Below are 21437 nucleotides of genomic sequence, written 5' to 3'. Positions count from 1 at the left end.
CAGGTGACGCTGGTTAGTAAATATTTTACTAACTAGCTGAACTTATTTTATTTGGCTATGATGAAAACTCCTACGTATGTAACAATATATTTAATGAAATTTGTGTCATATTTTGAAAATTTGGAGTTACTTACTTTTTTTCTGTATAATATGCTAAAGTAAAAACTCATGCAACTGGCAAATGCGCCTTCAACACGATGTAATCTATTTAAATTTACAATTTATTAGGAATACCATTTACTAAATTATTTACATATAATACGCGTTTTGACGACTCATTGGTCTAGTGGTTAGTACCCCTGACTGCGAAACCATGGGTCCCGGGTTCGATCCCCGGCTGAGACGAACATTGATGTGATGAGCATTTGGTGTTGTGCTTAGGTCTTGGGTGTTTAAATATGTATTTATATGTCTATCTGTCTATAATATGTATGTATATCCGTTGCCTAGTACCCAAAACACAAGCTTCACCAGCTTAGCATAGGACTCGGTCAATTGGTGTGAATTGTCTTAAAAAAAAAAAATATCGGCAAAAAAAAAAATTGTTTAAGAAGATTATTTAAATATGTTTCACTCAACTACACCACAGGCATTATTAACTCATCAGTACCTTAGCATTGCCGAAGCGCACACGAACGTAACACAAACTATAAGCTATGGAGTGCATTAAATAGAAAGCCAACCTCAAAAGAAAAACAAATATCATTATGGATTAGTATTAGGGAAATAAATACTCATATTTCCCATAATGATAATAAAATATATATACTGTATCGTTCTGGTTTTACAAAAATTCGACTATTTATTGGCGAACGTAAATGATTTATTAATGTTATGCATTAAATTCATCAGATCAAACATCAGCAGTAAAAAAGGCTTCATTAGCATCTTTAAATTGGATCCCTTACTTTTTTGAATTTCAGCGTAATGAATTAAATTGAGTAAAAAATAAATATGTTAATTTATTAAATCTATGTAAAAAATATAACCTTCATTCACAAATAGTAATAATCCTTAATAAATCAATGATTAGTGTTGCTGTGTGAAACTAGTGGCTTCATCCCTGAGGTCGTAGAATCGATTCACGGCTCCAATGGACTATCTGTCTAAGTGCGCACCTAACATTCGCTCGTTCGGTGAAGGAAAAAGTGAAAGAATTCATATTTGGGCAATTAATTCATATGAATATCCGCAAAAGACGTTTCGTTTGATTGTGATTGGCCATCGAAGAAACTGTCAGTGATTGGTCTAAAAATGTTGTCACGATACCGTGGGGTTTAATACTTAACCACACTTGTAAATATCACATTTTATTTGTATTAAAAAAATCTGTTTTAATTCTAGTAATTCTAGTTCTTGTGTAATAGGAGGCAAACGGGCAGGAGGCTCAGCTGTTGTTAAGTGATACCGCCGCCAATGGACACTCACATTGCCAGAAGGCTTGCAATAGCGTTTGTGGCCTTTTAGGAATTGGTACGCTATTTTCTTTCAAGACCCTAAGTCGAATATGTTCGAAAATACTTCAGGGCAGCTGGTTCCACATAGGGGTGGGCGCGGCAAAAAGTGCTTTAAGAAACGCTCAGTTGTGGAACGTACGTCGAGGTGATACGGATGGTATTTTGTATTCTGCCTTGACGTCCGATAATGAAACTCAGTTATTGACGGCATGTTCCTGAGGACGTTTAAACTCCTTGAGAATACCTCGCTCAAGAGGGATTTCACGTACAGACGAATCGATTTATTCGATGTATATAACGGCTAATGTTTTCCAATATTACATCATTATTTAAGCAATGTAGACCCTAATGATATTTGAAATTATTCTTTATGTTTCTGCACTTTGACTGCTCATTTGACATCATTGATGTCTTTTTCCTTCACCGTGAAAGCGATTTTTAGTTCCTATATTGAAATAAATACTAGGAAAATAATATTCATTTGTAAAGTTACCGCATTATAGAGAAATTTATTATAATTTTGCTTATAATGAGCCCAATTGACAAAGGTTTAAGATTTTAAGAATGTTTCTAATGTACCTTAACGCTTGAATTATTATTCAAGCGTGAATTATTTTCCATTTGAAGTCTTTTTCATTTCACATATACTTATATTGTATACGGCATGTTCGGCTGCAGTTGATGAGGTAACAATGCGGGTTCAATTTCTAGCCATTTTTTTAAAATTATTATTACGAGTTATTGGAGATCGAGTTATTAGTCTCCAAATCGCGCGATACTCTTTCCACAATTAATCCCTTCGCGTTAGGCGAAAGAAGTTGACTCGACGCACTAACCTACATAAATAGCTAGTCGCATGGTCAGCGGAACGAACGAAAGAAAGAAAAGAACTCCCTTATCTTTTGGTATTTTTAATAAACGCTTAACTCATTTAATCCTTCCAAATTGATATTACAATAAAATCAGAAATACAAAATGTAGAACGTGAAAATCGGTGCTTTGTTATCCGATTACGATATTAATTGCCAATTATACTAAACCAACGAAGTTTGAATTATTCAGTAAGTTTTAATACAATTAGTTCCATTTTAATATTTGACATTTCTATAATGTAACTAAGTGAAATATCATTTGAACATCAAAAGAAGTCCTCTACTTATATCTGACAACTTCTTTTGGGACTCATACGTGATGTTCCACATAGCCCTGATATATAAAAGTTTATGCGTTCATTCTCAGTATATGCTTAAATAAGAACAAACTAATATGCCAACTTTATTAGCTTAGTTCCCAGATATATTTTATATAAGCTTAGGGTGCTGGCTGCTGCAAGTTGCGACGTTTCGTCAGACTGTATCCTTAAGACTCCAAAATTATTGACAAAGCTTTCTTTTTAGTAAGCAATATGAGTAACGAAACAGTTCTATGGAGTCTAATGTTTTCATAATAATCATTATACTGCTAATCGTGCGATAACTAACCTCGCTTTTGCCAATGGATTATTATTCATTAATACTAGCTAGAATGCTGATCATAATATACTAGCTAGAATGTTGATCATAATATACTTGTCAATAAAGGAAAATCATTAATGGAGCAAATAGGATTTTCGCTTTAATTTAGGATGCTGGATATTATTAATCTATTTTAATATTATAAAGGGGAAAGATTTGTATGTAAGTATGTAACGAAATGGCTCAAAAAGTACTGGACCAATTTTTAAAATTCTTTCACCATTTTAATGCTACATTATCACTAATAATATAGGCTATTTTAATTGCAAGAAAAAAAATAATCCCTACTAAAACTACAATCATGTTACCGAAGGTGTAAAAAATGCCTATAAAATATTTTTTAGGCATATTATATTTCGCTCTGCAAAAACTATTGATGATAGAACAAAATAATGTTCCACAATATTAAAGAACATATCAATATCTACAAAAAATGTACACCCGTGCGAAGCCGGGACGGGCCGCTAGTTTTAAATAACATTCATAGTCCTGGTACTAATATAAATATCTAAGGTACGTCTTTCATCAGTTATATGGTAATAAGCTTTGTTTCAGCTATAGTTTCACTTCAAAGAACGAAACCTTGGCCTTTGAAACTATCTGATTTAGTAAGCGGTAAATTATGCTAATAAATTACAATTTTAATGAGAATGTTTAGTGTGTAGTTTGTTTAAGGCCTTTTTAATCCTGGTTTGGAATAAAGGTCTATAAAAGTGTAATTGTGATGAAATATAAACCAATCGTTAGATTTTAGTTATAAATTATTGTTAAGTTATTCGGTGGTTACGAACCCTGAAACAATATGACTAGACATCGAGAGTGTATTCAAAAAAATTAAACAAATTAAAGGTATATTATATTTATGTTTTCACTGATTGGTTGAGCGTTCACGTTTCTGTCTTTTATTTTCTTCGTTTCTTTTATAATTTTTGTAACCTTTAATATCGTGATGTATTCTTTTTAACGTATATCATAACGTATGACATTTGTTTGTTATGCAAATCACTCAGTTTTACTCAGGTTTACTGTATTTCTATTGTTGTATTAGTATTAATAATTGTATACTTGTATTAGTGTCTCTGTCAAATTACTGCTTGTTTATTATTTATTAAAAAACCTTTTAAAATCTGGGCTTCAGATTTCTGTATTTGTTTCGTGATCGTTTGTTTTTCTTTTTAATAGGCAAGTAGCTGATCAGCCTTCCTGACGTCAGTCAGTCGGCTTTTTAGGTAATAGGCATGCCGGTTTCCTCATGATCTTTTCTTTCTCTGTACGAGTAGGTATTAAATGCGCATAAACATAAAGTCCATCGCTGCCTACGCTCTCAGAGATTCATACACTGAAACCATTAGGCCAACACTGCTCAGCTACTAATGGTACTTAAAATTCATGATACCGCATCAAATGTCAATTGCATCAAGTTCATATTGAAGTTCTTTTTTCTATGAGAGGTTCTCCTTAGTGTGATATGAGGTAAAGCGGTGGATGGCCGCCTTCAAACGTTCCTCATTTCCCAATAAATTGTGTTTACGAATAAGTTTTTTTGATAAAACAGTGCTATAAGGTTTGACGGGCTAAATACTTAATAAACTATGCTTGTTTCAAGCAATTAGTATTAGGAATAGCAAAAAAAGTGCATGACTAGTGGGGTGAAATTACTTTGCCTTTAATGAACAAAACCTATGAACTCTCTAGTTCCCATTAATCTCAACTTGTGGTTTATGGGAAGCCGTAAACGAAATTGTTATAGTCTACGTTCTGAACCATAAATCATTTCAACGCCGAGGGATACCACACTCTCTTACTCTATAAATAATATATAAATATTTTAAAGATACAACCCTTTCCTAAATACACTATATATATTACTAGCGACCCGCTCCGGCTTCGCACGGATGCAATGCTGATACTAAATTCAAAGTGCTATAAAGTATAGGCAGAACCGCGGCCTCCGACGCGCTGCGTCCCGCAATTTTTAAATTTGTAATATCTTCGAAATATTCATTTAAATCATATGCTGTAAAGGGCCATATAGATCTATATTAAATGAACAATGTATTCAAGGTATTTAATTGGTTAAGGATTAATGCTGTATTGGTTAAAATCGCCTCGAAAATTAGCCATTATTTGTCGTAAAAAGTTGACAAAAAAAAGTTATTGTGGGTTATCCATAAGAGATAGACATATACCATTACGGACTTTTCTGTAGACCTTTTCAATGTGTACAATACTTAGTACATTATTTTGATAAAACTCGTAGGGTTCAGCCTGCGTTTGCAATGTAAGCGGAAAAAATGTAATTATTTACGACATCACATCAGAAACCTCAAAAATAACAATACTTCTCCACTATTTAATGGATGTTATTATACATATAAACCTTCCTCTTGAATCACTCTATCTATTTAAAAAACCGCATCAAAATCCGTGGTGTAGTTTCAAAGATTTAAGCATACAAAGGGACATAGGGACAGAGAAACCGACTTTGTTTTATACTATGTAGTGATATACTTTTAACAAATTGAACACAGCTTATCCGGAGCTGGATATATTCGGTAGTGGGCTGATCGGTTTTAGAGAAAGCATTGTGGGGTGCCTTTCTCGAACCTAATTTCGCTGTATTGCTGATGATTTTTCTTTTTTTTCTGCGCTAAGTACCAACAAATTTCTGTAATTTTATTTTATCGTATATGTTTTAATTGTATCTTTTAATTTTTAATTTCTATTTAATTTTTTTTTGTGAAACTTTGTTTACATTAATTGTCACACATTTTAAATGTAAGATTTTGTAAAATAATAAGTAGATTTAGTACTGTGTGTGATGTCGTAAGCTTAATAAATAAATACACTATATACTTTTGAACAGTCTGACTGCTGAGAATGTAAACCGAATGACGAAAGCGTGCAATTATGATAGCGGATGTAGTATCATGATATATCATCCGTATCACCTCGACATCCATTCCACAACTGAGCGTTTTCTAAGGCAGTTTTTGCCGCGTACCACCGCTATGTGGCCCAATGCCCACTGAAGTATTTGAGAACCAATTCGACTGAGGATCCTTCAAGAAAAGAGCGTACCAATTCACTTGCACTTGCGAACCTTCAATGTGAGTGTGCGGCCATGGGCGGCGGTATCAAATAGCATTACGATAAACGTGTTTTTCATATCGCATGTGTTACGACTATGAATATTTTTGACCAATCATAATGAAGAACTCAAATATTTTAGCACAAGGAAATAAGATTGAACTGATTTGAAGAGAGGAGTTTTGAAGAAACTATAAGAATTTCATAAATATCTAATGGTGATTACAGATGGTTTTTTTTATCTAAAAATGCTCGTTTATGTTTAAATTATTGTAAGTTTGACAATACTGAATATATAATAAATTAACATTGATAAGATTTTTGTAATTCTGTATTTTATTTAATTTGGTATCGAAAAATACTACGTGCGATAGCAGTTAAAAGCCAACTAAAGTGTCTAGCGAAATGAAATACGCGGGTACAAAGGGGTGAAAGAGTTAACAAACAGAATAAAACGCAGAGATTCCCCGGGCATAGATAGTCCGTGCCTCATTTTAAATTTTTAAAGCGCGAAGAGTATCGTTGTATCGACGGTTAAAATATCGCCGATGCCGATATATCGGCCAACCCAAAGTATCGCCGATATATCGGTATTGGATGCATCCCTAGTTTAATATTGTGAAAAATTATTGGTTAAAATAGGAAGACTTCTTCTTAACTCTTCGCCAACATTTCGTCTTAGCCCAGTAACATATCCTTACAGTTACGTAAATTTTCGAATATAGAGAAATACAAGATACTATTTACACAATAAAGTTAATTCAAGTTTCACCATCGTCTTTAATAGCGTATTAATGAAAACCATTCCAACTCAAGGCTGCCGAATCAATATCGATAAACTATTAACTGAGTAATAAAACATATACGGCGTGCTTATTACCGAAATTCGAGTCCCGGTTTCAATCGCAAAACGTACAATTTGACCACAAATTTTTTTAAATTTATAGTGTGACGTAGGACTGTCAATGATAATCTTTATACAAAGACATTATATGATGAAATTTCGAAAGTAACTTTATTTTAGTGCCGGTATTCCTGTTAATCAAAACTTATTATGCTAGCCAAGCAAGCAAGCCAGCAAGAAATTCATTTAGTAGGTTTCTAATACATACATAAATGATAATAAGCTGTATACTAATAGTGTGAAACAAAGCTTTGTATTTGTTTATGATCTGTAGAACATACTTGTAGGCTGATGCGTATCTCCATCGGCTTGCACTTACTAGGAAATAAGAATAGTTTACCGCTGACAGAAATGCACTATTTCATATACTTTGACAGGAAGGTGAAATGTTCAATACGACTAGTATCACGAAGGCTGCAAGAGCTTAACCTACTCTTCAAAGGTAGACCTTTGTAATGGAGACCCATTTTTGACCAAACTTAGAAAAATCGTTACATATTTTAACGCAAATTTTAATGCGATGTAATTATAAAATAATCAAGTTCCAGTTGAGAGATTACTGTTTTTAAGTTGCTTGATTGCGATCGCACGATTCATTTGTTGCTTGCTTTATTTCGAAATAACACTCCATACATACAAAAGCCTGAACAAATACGCTAAAAGGCCAAACTTGAATGATTAACAATGCTTTAATGGAAACTTCGTTCATGTTGTGTTCATATTTTCATTTTCCGGTATTGATTTAGGTTTGTAATTCTTTATTCAAATCTTGAACGAATAATTTGATACGAAAATTACCCAACTAATAACCTACCTATTTCTATGTAATGTTGTATCTTTTAAATCGATATTTTTATTCTTTTTAGAAATGCATGGATGAAGCTACCATAAGCGAGTCGAGAGAGCTAAATAATCGTACTTCATAGATGCGTGGAATAAATAGTAAATCAAGGTAGTGGGTAGGGTAGGGTAATTCTTCCCACTTAAGATAGGCAACCTTACTTATTTATACCAGTATATCGTGGTATATCATATACCAAATAATAGTTTATATTGGAACTTCAAAGGATTTAAAAAAAGTAATAAAACCAAAATATAATTTCGATGGGTACTTTATTTTATTGTGATAGTAAATAGTATGTAAATAATTAGATATATTACATTATCTATGAGCGTAAGATATGTACACCAATTACATTACGATAAACGAAATCTATATTGGAAAAGCTACACACATAATCTAAGATGTACTTAATAGCCAAACATACACTCAAAGGAATCTAATGTTTATATAAACACAAAATTGAGTAACGTTATGATTGGCACGATAAATCTACTACCTACATCGACAATTATTTAAAAATTCTTAGTCAATGAAAATAGAGTGTATACATAGAATTGTTATATAATTCAAAAGTCTCTTCAAAGACTATCCATTCTACTGACAACAAAATAGTTATCTGAAAACCTCTCATAATAACACAATTGAAAATCATATTATAATTTATGTACCAGTTCTGTAGTTAGAAATAGATTTAGACCATTATAATGTATATTATACAATATAATACAAGAAATTGGTGAATAATAATGCCTCTTATTATCACTGTAAAATTATTAATTTTGTCAAATGTAATAATATGATTTTGTAAACTCACTGAAACTGGTTACACATTCGGAACTAATTTATGAGGCCATATAGGTCTACTAAACATAATAAAGTACGCCAAATATTAACCATCTAAATACAAGACTCTTAGGAGTAACTACTAATTCTTAAATAAGCTATTTGTCATATCAACAGTCTATACACACACAAGTACATTATCCAAACGTTACACACTCAAATCTCAAATCATAAATCTATATATCGAGAAGAATGGATGCATAAAGTAAGTTTAAAATACTATTTTAAAAGGAAGTTTATTTTGGAGTAAGGTGCAGCACGAAATTCGCGATATATCTAAAAATAGTGGAGGGAATTACAAGTCTTAAATTCAAAAGTGGTTACTATAATAGGTAAAAATCGTTCCATTTTCAAACGCTTACCATTCCTAGCCAATTCATCTGGTCCCTATACACCAGTGTCGTTCATTGAAATCTGAAGTATACTTTAGCCAACATGGGATATTGTATCTGTCGATTAAATTCAATGTAAATAAAGAAAGAAGGTCCTCTATTCGAACTTATATATAAAAATTACGTACAAAGAACAAAAAAAGGTTAAACCAAATTTTTTACGCATATAAATCAGAGTTTATATAATTTGTATTGTAAATAATGTAATAAATTTGAGTTAATATCCGATAAAGAAACATTTTTGAAATATGTAGTATATGTAATACAAAAGCAATATTATTGATGTTTAATGACCCTGAGATTGATTAATACAATAGGAAAGCTAATGTATACTTCATCAAAAATTTAAAACTATCTCTACTTTTATACCTAATAGTGCCATAGTCCCTTCGAAAATTATCTACAAGGTTTTAATTGACTTGACAATTCTGTTTAGGCAAGATTGAGTTTGATATTTATATTTCCTCAGAATCCTACCTAGTACACGTTATGTGCCGATAATACAGTATTTTGGACCAAAGTTCAACCTTCAAATCATCAAACTTATTCTAGAAAAAGAAGATATTTTACATTAGTCTTAAAGACGAGAGACGAATTATCTCAATTATCTAGATAATTAAACTAATCTAGTTATTCTAAATTGGTACAAAAGTCTATACACAAATAGACCATACCGCAATAAAATATCATGACATGATAAATAGGTATAGTCTTACGATATTGAAGTTATTGTGCAATACTTAAACTATTAAAGTGTCGTAAATTTGATTATTATATCTTAAAAACTAACGCTATAGATAGTGTATAAGAAAGCAAGCACAAAAATGGTCCCTCCACAAGACACACATTAGAAACCACCAGGAAATAAAAAGTTCTGACCACATTAAAGTTCCTATTCAAAAGGAATCGGACTTTGTCCAGGGCTGGGCCAAGCGGGCCGCATCTTTTCCAGCACATACTTCAGCTGGAAACTAGTGTGGAAATGCTACAGATACTCATCTATCTGATCGTAGTCTTCATCAGGGGGTGACGGTCCGGAAACAGAAAGGATTGGCAGGCCGAAATGCCTGACAGTTTCAACACTACTACTGTCATCGGATTTTCCTTCTTCACTAATCGTTTCTTCTCTAGGCGCTTTCATTGCACATAGCCGCTCTGATGAGTCAGTCATACTTGTTAGTGGTATATTGTCGGCAGATCTGAAATAATAACATATAATTTAAAGACAAAATGATTATAGGTTATTCGAACTCCTATTACTTTAATGATACAATAAAAAACAATTTACCAATTAAAATAACTTCGGCGTAGATAAATTATATATGTAACGAATATGTAATACTAAATTTGATTGTTGGTCGTTTTTCATGTTTAATTTATAGGGGATTACTTCTGTTCCTTAATAGAAAATAAAATAATAATCGTTGTTGTTATTTCTTACTTTGCAACTCCCAATTTTGAAGTATTAATTTAATAACTGTTCAACGTATTGATATATATCTGACAGTAGATATTACATAATATTAAATCAGAAATAAACTTAACTCGTTGCAGATCTCGTACAACGAGTTAGGTTTATTTCTGATTTAATATTTTTTGCGCAAGGGTTCGAACCTCAAACAAACATGTTGATGTATCTCGCTATTCCAGGTTCACACATATACAAAATGATTTTAATCGACTCGTACATATATATTATATTAACCCTTATAAAAAATTAAAACTAAGAACAAGGTAAAAACCGCACAAGTTTACGCAAAGTTTTTCATTTTCAAAGGGTCATATGAATATTTCATTACCTTGCTTTTCGGCACAACTTAGATTGCGACCCGTGTCGCCGCAAAAACTCGCCAGGATCAAAAGCGCCAAAGCCGGTAGGCTCCGCAGAAACAAAGATGGCGGAGTTGACCCGAGGCCGATTACACCGAGAGAGTAACCGTTCTTCGCACTCGAGACTCTGTGTGTGAGTGTGTGACCAGCGCATATGCTGTAAAGAATATATATTAATACAGCCCGTATTGATTTTGTTAATTGCAGGTTCTGTCTGGGGTCTTGAATTATTAATCCACGATTTCCAAACTTATGTTAACTTTATTTCCGTATTCGAGTTCGTAAACCCGTTATCCGTAGTCTACCTAGATCATGAACAAATTTTTTAATTTTTAATTTAATTTAATTGTTTAATTCAGAAAACAAGGTTCCATACCAATGTTAGTAAATTACAGTTTAATATCTTAAATCTAAGTGTTAGTATGTTTACATTAATTCATACCGGAATAATAATAATAGATAGTAGTAGATAAAATAATATCTTCTTTCTCTTTATCAAAAAATATATAACACATTTTGTATGATCATGTAGACTCTTTTTTGGCGAAAACATCCGCGCGCCTAACAGAATAGATAACTTAATGGAAAAGATTGTCAAGAAGAGAAACTAGATCATACTAAATGGTGTATGAAACCTTAAGTTATTATTTGTTGCGTATGCCATAACTTTATGTAAACAAGATACTTAAAATACCACTGAAGATGTTACTCTGATGTACATGAAAGTAGGTCAAACTGTTGACATATTTCTAGACTTGTTTGAAGCGCATAGCAAATTAAATACTAAGTTTATATTGATTTATTTGAACAAAGGGCTACGTGATAAAATTTTAAAAATACTGAAACATTCTATTATAAGAATGTTGTTACAAAATACATATATTTCATTGACGCAAGACTTTTATGTTATAAGTCAATAAAGTCTTGCTTAGCAACATAGCTTTTAAAAGACAAAATTTAATACTTCTCAGCAATTAAAATAATAAAATTATCTCCAGTCCTAATGTGTTAGCTAATCCGATTAAATATTACTATTGACTGTAATCAAAATCTCGAATATTAAACGATTTGTTTCAAATAATCACTGTGACAATTTTCCATGCAACAACGTTATGACCAGTACATATTCATATACTAAACATAACTATCGAAAACTTTGTACCTACAAAGAAGAGCGGTCGCGTAGGATTCTGCTACAGCATAGGTCTCGGGCTTTAATGGAACTAAAAACCTCATTAGAAATGCGTTTTTCCTGCTAAAAACGGACTTAAGATAGGAAGCTCGTTGACTACTCTTATGTGTCATATAGCTATTGGTCCTGCGCCCAATCTCACGATACTCCGGTCGAATCGGATATCCGCAATGGCTGTGAAGTTGGTATATTGCACGCCGTCCGCACCTATTATCGAGGAAACACGTTGGTTGCAATATTAATTACTTTTTCTATCCTGTTTTTTGATGTGTGGCCTAGTTGACGCGGCTATTTATAAATAAATAAAAAACATGATATATCGTAGGTACAGGCTTAATAGGTCCTATGAACCTGTCTGAAGAATTTTGTATTCTGTAAGAATGTTACGTTAAATAATGTATCAAGGTTAAGGTAATGTGCGTGTAATAGTTATTACGTGTCGTGCAAAAGATAAGGTGTAACAAGCTGTAACGGACAAGTAAAAAATGTTTCATAAACATTTTTGTAACAATGGGGTTCTAACTTTAAAGACACAACCAAATACTGAACATATTTCTTTAACGTTCGTAGATTTTGTAAGTATCTGTTTGGAGACAGAGATTTAATAAATTTGAGAAAGTTAAAATAATGGCAGTCTCTCCCCAAGCAATTAATAAAATAAAATAAAATAAAAATAAAAATAAAAAGCCTTTTATTTCTTGCTTACTAAAAGTATTACAGTTTCATAACAATATTTAATTTAATGTTTTTTTAGCAAGAACCCTCTCGAAAGGTAAAGGCCTCCTCCAGAGAAGACCAGTATTCTCTGTTCTCTGCCGCTCGTAACCAATGAGTGCCTGCCACTTTTGTGATGTCGTCTACCCAGCGTGCATTTGGTCTTCCTCTCTTTCTTTGTCCTAGTGGGCCTGTCCATTGTGTTGTCTCTCTTGTCCATCTATTATCGCTTAGCCTCGCTACGTGACCCGCCCATCGCCATTTGAGCTTTTGTGAGTAATTGAGGGCGTCAATGGCTTGAGTTTTCTGTCTTATATGAGTGTGGCGGATCTTTTGGATTTTCCTAATTTTCAGAATGCTCCTCTCCATACTCCTTTGGCTGGATATAATTTTATTTTTTACTTTTCTAGTAAATTTCCAAGTTTGGCAGGCGTATGTTAATGAGGGCAGTAGGCAGGTGTTCATAACTTTCGTTTTCATTCGTATAGTCATTTTACTTTTGAGTATTTCTTTGAAGCTCCAGAACTTTTTACATGTGATGTTGACTCTTCTCTCTACTTCTTGTTCGTTATTTTTTTGGCTAAATGAAATTTGCTTTCCCAGGTAAATGTAGGCGTTTACATATGTTAGGGGTGAGTTTTCCAGGTATATTGGTCTTTCAGTATGGTTCGTCATGACGTTAGTTTTTGTTAGGTTGATTTCCAAGCCCACTTTACGACTTTCTTCGTGTAGAGCGTTAATCATTCCTTGTAGTTGGTTTGTATTTTCTGAGAGCAGGACTATATCGTCAGCAAATCTTAAATGACTCAAGTAACGTCCTTTTATATTTATCCCAACTTTTTCCCAAACTAGTTTACCAATGATGGCCTGTAGCACCGCTATGAAGATAGTTGGCGAGAGTGGGTCTCCCTGCCGTACACCTCTGCTTATTTGTATGGGTGGTCCTGTAGTCTCTAGCTTGACTCTGCTAGTACTGTTATCATAGATATTTTTTATGACTTTTATGTAGTCTAGTGGTACTTCTTGAGAGAGTAGCGTATCCCAAATTGATGAATGGAACAGAGAGTCAAACGCTTTTTGGTAATCGATAAAGGCAATATAGAGTGGTCTTTTGAACTCTTGGTATTTTTCTATCAACATCTCTAGCGAATGTATGTGATCCACTGTTGAAAAATTTCTTCTAAAGCCGGCCTGTTCTATAGGTTGGTATTTTTCTGTGCTTTCTTTTATCTTTTTCTCGATTATTGAGGAGAACAGTTTATATAGTGAAGGTAGTAGGCTTATCGGTCTGTAGTTATTTATGCTACTAGGGTCTCCTTTTTTATAAAGCAATATAATATTAGACTCTGACCATTGCCGAGGTGTATTTGAGCTGTTCAGTATCTGGTTAAACAGTAGAGTTAGTGGTTTTGCTAGGAACTCGCATCCAGTTGTTATGATTTCGTTGGCGATACCGTCGGGGCCTGGGCTTTTCTCCGTTTTTAGTGTTTTAATCCCTTTAATCACTTCAGAATCTTCTATGCTTGCTCTCGTCTCTCCTCTATTTGTGTCTGGTAATTTATATCCATATTGGCTCGGTGTGCTGTATAGTTTCTTATAGAATGTTGTTGCTATTTTCAGTATATCTGATCTATTTTGGGTATTTTTTGTTTTATCTTTCAACTCTTCAATCCATAGTTTATGTGTTCTCAGTTCTCTGTATGCCTTCTTGACGCTGTTTGAAATATTAAGGAGTTTTTCGAAGGTTCTTGTGCGGTGCGCCTTGTAGTCTAAGTAGATACATTTACTAATGAGTTTGTAGAGTGCTTTTAGTTCGTTTTTCATGGCTCTTGATTTTGGTTTTGTCTTTTGTAATTCTTGTCTTCTATAAATTAAGGCCTTTGTGCGTGCTGATAGTATCTGGTTTTTCCCTTGATTTGTATTGGGTGAAACCTCGTAGGCTTTTTTTAGGCTGGTGTCTATTGCGTTTATAATATTATCGTAGTGATTTTGAACGGTGTCCTCGTCTCTCCAGTTCTTAAGTAAGTTTGTTATGCAACTATTCAGCGTTTGTTTGTAGGCTTGTATTTCTTCTTCGTTTTTTAATTTGGATCTGGAGCATTGGCCGAACATACACCGACTTTTTGTTATGGGAAGAATGTTAAGTGTCGCTCTCATAGGTCTGTGATCCGAGGGGTAAGTGATGTTTAAAGACTGTATGTTGGATATGTTTTTGTGTAAAGTTGTCAAGATATAGTCTATTTCGTTTTTTGTTTTGCCATTAGGAGATCTCCAAGTCCATCTTTGTTTACTATTTTTTTTGAAGAAGGTGTTCATGATAGACAGATTATTCTCGTGCGCAAAATCAATGAGTCTATCTCCTCTACAGTTTCTATCTCCGTAGCCGTGGTTGCCAGTAGCGGCTTCATTAGGATTGGTTTGTCCTATTTTGGCGTTAAAATCTCCCATGACTATGATATTGTTATCTGAGAGTTGTATAGCTTTGTCGACAGTACTGTAGAAAAATTCCGACTCCTCGTCGGTCGACGCCTCCGTTGGAGCGTAAACTTGAATGATACTTAATTTTAAGTTATTGATATTCATCCTTAGCAACGCTACTCTTTCTGATAGTCCTGTGAAGCTTATGATGTATCGTTTTAGATGTTTTTTGACAATAAATCCTACTCCATACAATCCTGGCGTTTCTCCAATGTAGTATAAAATAAACTCGTCGTGTTCTTCAATCTTGTTTCCAAGTTTTCTAGTTTCTGATAGACCAATAATATCAAACTTTATATTTTTCAAACACTCTGTTAATTCCAATAATCGTGAGTATGTCGACAAAGTTTTAACATTGTATGTTATTATGTATAGGGTATTATGATGACTGTTTTTTGTACTGTTTGTTTTTATTTTCTCTGGAGGGTTTTGGTCGTGATCTTCCTCGGTGACCGGCCGGCTTGGAAGATTAGTTGGGGGAGTGAGGTAGTTTTTTATTTTTTTGTTGTTATTGATAATGGTTTCAGTTGTTAGTTTTTTGGTCGTTCTGAATTGGTTTGTACGTTTTCTCTCCTTATAAAGTTGAGTAAATTTTGGTTATTTTTCTTCTTTGCAGTTGGCGCTGGAGATATGCTTAGTTGTTTAGGAGGCGACTCAGAATTATTTCTTTTCCTTTTTCCACCGCCGAAGTCCTTTACTATGAGATTATCTCCCCTAAGAAATGCAATCCTCCCATTTCTTCTTTCTTCTTTTAATTTCGGCAAAAGTTGTTTTCTTTTTTCTAAAGTTTCTTTTGTAAAGTCCTCTTCGATATATATAAAAGGAGGTAGATTTTTCTTATTCTTAATTATCTCATTTCTTTTCCAGCATGTAACAAATGAGACAAGAATAGGCCTGGGTTTATCACGTTGCCGTTGTTCTTTTCCGATTCTAAAAGCGTTGTTAATTTCGTTACTTTCTATTGTAACTATTTTACGTAGGGTGGATACGATGGTTTCTACTGTAGAGTTTTGGGTTTGGTCTTCTTTTAGTCCATATACTATAAGGTTATTCCGTTTTTCGTATTCTTCTAGATGTTTAACTTTGTTTTCTAACTTATCTACTTGAGTTTTCAGCAAGCTGTTTTCATCTATCAATATCTGCAATTTTTCTTCAAGCATTTCAGTGATATTTTTGGTTACTGCTATTGTAATGTCTTTGGTTTGTGTTGCCATTTCCTCTTTAATCTTACTCAAAAATTCCTTCATATCAATTTCCATTTTGTTTTGTATTCTTCAGTTCCAACTTTTATTATAATTTTATTAAGGAATATTGTATAAAAACAATGAAAAAATAAAAAAAATAAAAAAATATAAATTTAGGACTAAGACGGATTGGAACCCCGACTTCGGAGTGCATGTAACCACTACGTGTCTCTCCGAGCCACGCGTCGTTAGAAATATCGATTGAAATTAATGTTCATATGACTTCGTAAGTCGCGCTAAGTTAAAGCTGACTCACAGTTGTTTACTGCGTGCACTTTGTTCACGAATAATAAAATTATTTCATCACATTGATTTTCTACACGTTTCTTGATAGTTCATTGGTTACACATACAGCAATCCCAGTACATACACATATATTTCGTTTTAATTCTTAATCTTCTTTATTGTGTAAAACTTCTTTAAAAGCAACTGACGAAGCGTTGTACATGTGTTAAAATTTCGTGGATTTATGATATAATTAGTGAGTTAACACTTCCACTGCTTGATTACGCACTTCTGCTTCACTTTTTTGTACTTTTAAATGAGATAGGATTGGTATTTATATTTTTTAAAACGCAAACAAACGTGGCACGATATTAGTTCTTTCCGTGCCTACCCGCAACTCTTTTCCCCCAAGCAATTATGAAGATCAAATTTTAATTGTTTTAAGATTTCAACAGTTTGAAATTTTAATCCTTTTTTATAAAAGTATTTTTTAAATGATTTCCATAAAAGATACATTTTTGTATAATTAATTTGTTCTCCTACAAAAAACATCCCAAAGTTTATAAATCCAAGACTTGACTAAATTTGTGTACCGCTATCTGTTTTCCATGATCAGTTTAGTAGCGTTTTGTACGGCATAATTTTTTAGTTCTGACATAGCGAGTTCCTCACAATTTTCTCCTTTGCAGAACAACTACTAATTGTTCAAATACATACATGCACTACTCATAATCTAAACCTTTGATATCCCTTTACATTTTCTCTGAATATGATGTAATCCCATTGTATAATGCGATTCATCGGGGTTCCGTGATTTTGGAAAGCCCAAACTCATTTCCATTCTAGTTTTTTATTTCCGTTCCACGTCATTCAGTGACTTGCAAGTAACTTGATTAAGCTATCCTAAGCCGGGATTTTTGTTCTTTATTATGGTTGAAGTTATGAGGAATTTAATATAGTACCCAGTAGAAGCAAAGTGTTATTAAGAATATTTTGTTATAAAGACGATTTATATTTATCAAGAAGATACTTATATTTTAAAGAGTACCGAGAGTATTTTACGCCGGCTTTTTCTCGGCCTACACCCTGTCTTCTTTGCCGATGAGTAGGGATGTCTACCGTATCAAATTTAATGACGTGGAATAAGTGATACCTGTATCTTATTTATATTCCATAATAAACATATTTTATTTTATATTTTATTTTGAAATTTTTTGATTTTTCTACAACAAAGAGAAGTTTTCAGCAAATTGAGATTGATTTATGACCGTTTCCAGAGAGGCTCTATAACATATTAGAAAATTGAAATTTATATAAAGTGACCGTCGCCTTCAAAAGGCTGAAACTTTTTTTTAGGCTGTTTCAGAGCAATCCTAGTTATCTGTTCATGGAACATTCTAGAGCGAACTTGCAAGGTTGACAGTTACAATTACATTCCTATAAATTCGTTTTTTTATTTAAAATAAACCCTTGAAGAGATGTTCAGCGTTACTATCCGATCCACTAGCTCGAAACAATATCTTACAATAGCTCTTTATTGAACTAATACTGCATCTGCTATACCTAACCATTGTTAGTGTATAGGGTTTATTATTATTACATAAATGATTTGAATCTTGAAGCGTCCTCAAACTTATGGACCTAGGTTCCACATAGGCTACCTAAAGAACACTCCCTTCTCTTAGTCACCTGTCAATTGCCAGCGAAATACAAAAAAACATTGTAACAAAACATGAACTAGTTAATATTATAGCTGTTTTATTTATTTCATTGTGAGATTATACATCACGCTATTTAAATTATAGAATAGTACGAAATTTTTTTTCTCTATTTAAATTGTATTATTAAAATGGGATGGAAAAGGGATTTGTTAACGTGAAAATTTTATTACTATCCCAAGTGATTGTAAGATGTATTTTCAGTTCAAACGTAAGCTTTTTATTCATACAGATGTGAGTGTACTAATAACTAACCTTTATTACGAGAATAAGACGACATGTAGTTTCGAACGCGGGCGAGACAGATTTTGGTTTGCATTTGAAACAAATGCCTAATCACGTACTTCCTTTAAACACTCAACGAACCAAGAAGTGAATTTCATTTTCTCTAGTTATTAGTTTGTGTGCTTCGGCTAAAGATTTCATAGTTGTAGTTTATATTTCAAGCCTCATATAGTTATTTTGAACCTAGAACAGGCATAAGCCGACAAACCTTGAAACGTGTTAGGCGAGGCCCAGTCGACAGAACATTATGTTATAATCCACTAACAGCCTGATGTCTATCTACAAATTACCGTATGACGTAATATGTTGTATGAACGTCGTAAGCTAGTTTTTTCGAACTATTTTTTAATTTTTTCCATGTGAACCACTTGAAATATAGATATATAGTAAGAATTTCAATATAAAAGTAATTTTAAGACTTAATCTCAATTTATGTATCTTCGAGCATCAAACATTTAAAACACTAACTCATTTGTTTTTATAGTTTCGATTCAACGAAATAATACTTTAGAAATTACTAAGATACTTTAAACGCAGCTAAGTTTCGTATAGATAAATTATTCCTCAGTGTTAAAAATATTAAATTAAATGTAACATTTCCTTATAAAGGTTATAAGAAAAGCGTGCATGTGAATTTAATTTACGACGACAAAGCATGATACAGTTCGCTAAATGCATTTTCCACTTAACGCTAACTGCGATGCATAATTACATTCTCCGCGACATATTTAAAAATGGTAATTGGAATAATCTAAGGCAGTTTTAAACATATTTAGGTATGATAAAGCAGTAGTATATGTTCGTTTATAACTAATTTAATTATCTTTGGTTTACTGCAAGTGCTACATATTCAATTACAACTTCTTTGGCAGATATAAACGTCGAATTTTGTGAATCTATACTTACTTTCACTAACATTATAAGGAGGAAAGGTTTGAATTGATATTTTAGTATTAAAAAAAGCGGTTAAAAGGCCGGCAACGAACCCACGAACAAAAGGGTGTTCATGAGTTGCCTTTTACAACAAACAAAACCTCCTCCCCGCAGGCTTGTTTGGGCCCTATTCTATAAAAAGAGGAATAAATTTAAAAAATCAGTGGTGCTACAACCTTTTTAGGTCTGGGCCTCAAATTTCTGTATCTGTTTCATGATCATTTGTCAATGTAATAGGTAAGTAGGTGATCCTCCTCTACCTGACACACGCCATCGACTTTTTGGGTCTAAGGCAAGCCGGTTTCCTCACGATGTTTTCCTTCACCGTTCGAGCGAGTGTTAAATGCGCACGAAGAATGAAACTTCAGTGGTGCACAGCCGGCGCTCGAACCTACAACCTCAGGGAGGAGAGTCGCACGCTGAAGCCACTAGGCCAACACTGCTCAAAAACTACTTTAAAATATTGAAATCATTAAATGTGTGAAGGGTCAAAATTTAGTTTATATTCATTGAAGTAGTTTTATTTCACCTTTGAGATATGTTTGGGTTTGTTGAATATATCATATATTATACATAGTATGCTAGATATTGCGATTGGGTTCCTTAAATTATATAGTAACATTTTTAAATTTCAAGAGATTTTACCGAGTTGCTATAGTGAACTTTGGTCACTAGCTGAGAAAAACATTCTTGCAAACATACTTTATAACTCGAATTTATTTGACACAAGTGTAAGAAATGTAAATGTTACTGAGTGCTTCAATATATAGGAGGGGTTTATAATTTAAATACCTTATTAACAAAATATTGCGTCACATGTCTACACATTGTAATAAAAATATTTAACCTTTGAATATTACCAACAATTGTCTCTTAGAAAATAATAATGAAATACAATTTTTACCTAATAAAAGACTAGTACGTTTATACAAATTATTGTAAATATATTATATACATAACGCGCCATACAAACAAAGGTCAAAGGTTCAAACTTATAACCCTGAACATGTGAGCTTTAAAGCATTAATCGCGAGCTTATTTAATTAGGAAAGTCATGTCTTACAATATGTATAAGGCATATGCGTGTGTATCGGAGATTTTTCTTAAACATCACTTTGTAATTATATTTAACGCCGATGATTAGTGCTTATATCCAACCCTCCCTCGCTCTGCAAGAAAAGAGCGTACCAATTCTTAAAAGGCCAGCAACGCACTCGCGAGCTCTATGGCATTGAGAGTGTCCTTGGAACCAACACAGGTCCTGAATTCGATTTCATCGTAGCAATCATGTAGCAAACGGGCAGGAGACTCATCTGATGTTAAGTGATACCGCCCATAGACACTCACGTTGCTAGAAGGCTCGCAGATGTGTTGCCGAAACGTTGCGTTGTTTCTGACTTCGTCAGTAAACTTGACTATACATGGCACTGAGAGATTTGTATGGTGATATTATAAAACGATACTAACGATGAAGTGTTCCGTTTGATTGTGATTTAATAGTCTCGTTAGTACAACCTACGGTACGCGACATGGTTTACTGATACTAAGAAGAAAAAAGAAGAGAGTGAAACACATGGTTTCGTCTTTTATCTCTTTCTTACTTTTGTAACTGGTTTCAGAAACGCCTAGTTTACCGCGTCTTAATTTTCTTAAGAAACTTTAAAATCAAAACAAATAATTACACAAAACTTTTACCTTTAACGGAACGCAGTATTGAATTTCACCGAAACTTTGAAATAAAACGATCCCCTGTATAGAGTGTACGAATATTGAT

General features: G+C 33.2%; 1 protein-coding gene across 2 annotated transcripts in view; it reads right to left on the bottom strand.

The window, feature by feature from the left end:
• Positions 1 to 8061: 8061 nt before the first annotated feature.
• The window catches only part of LOC125053575, a 113739-nt gene continuing 100363 nt past the window's right edge, over positions 8062 to 21437 (bottom strand). For both annotated transcript variants that reach the window (XM_047654979.1, XM_047654980.1), the window contains exons 8-9: positions 10844 to 11031; positions 8062 to 10243 (exon numbers count right to left, since the gene is read on the bottom strand). In XM_047654979.1, coding sequence (XP_047510935.1) covers positions 10030 to 10243; positions 10844 to 11031 — 402 coding nt within the window. In that variant the 3' untranslated portion in view covers positions 8062 to 10029. The remainder of the gene's footprint in view (positions 10244 to 10843; positions 11032 to 21437) is intronic.

This window comes from Pieris napi, chromosome 11 (assembly GCF_905475465.1).
Source record: "Pieris napi chromosome 11, ilPieNapi1.2, whole genome shotgun sequence".
NCBI lineage: Eukaryota > Metazoa > Arthropoda > Insecta > Lepidoptera > Pieridae > Pieris > Pieris napi.
Note: the sequence above shows the minus strand (reverse complement) of the source record. Positions and strands in the feature narration are given on the sequence as shown.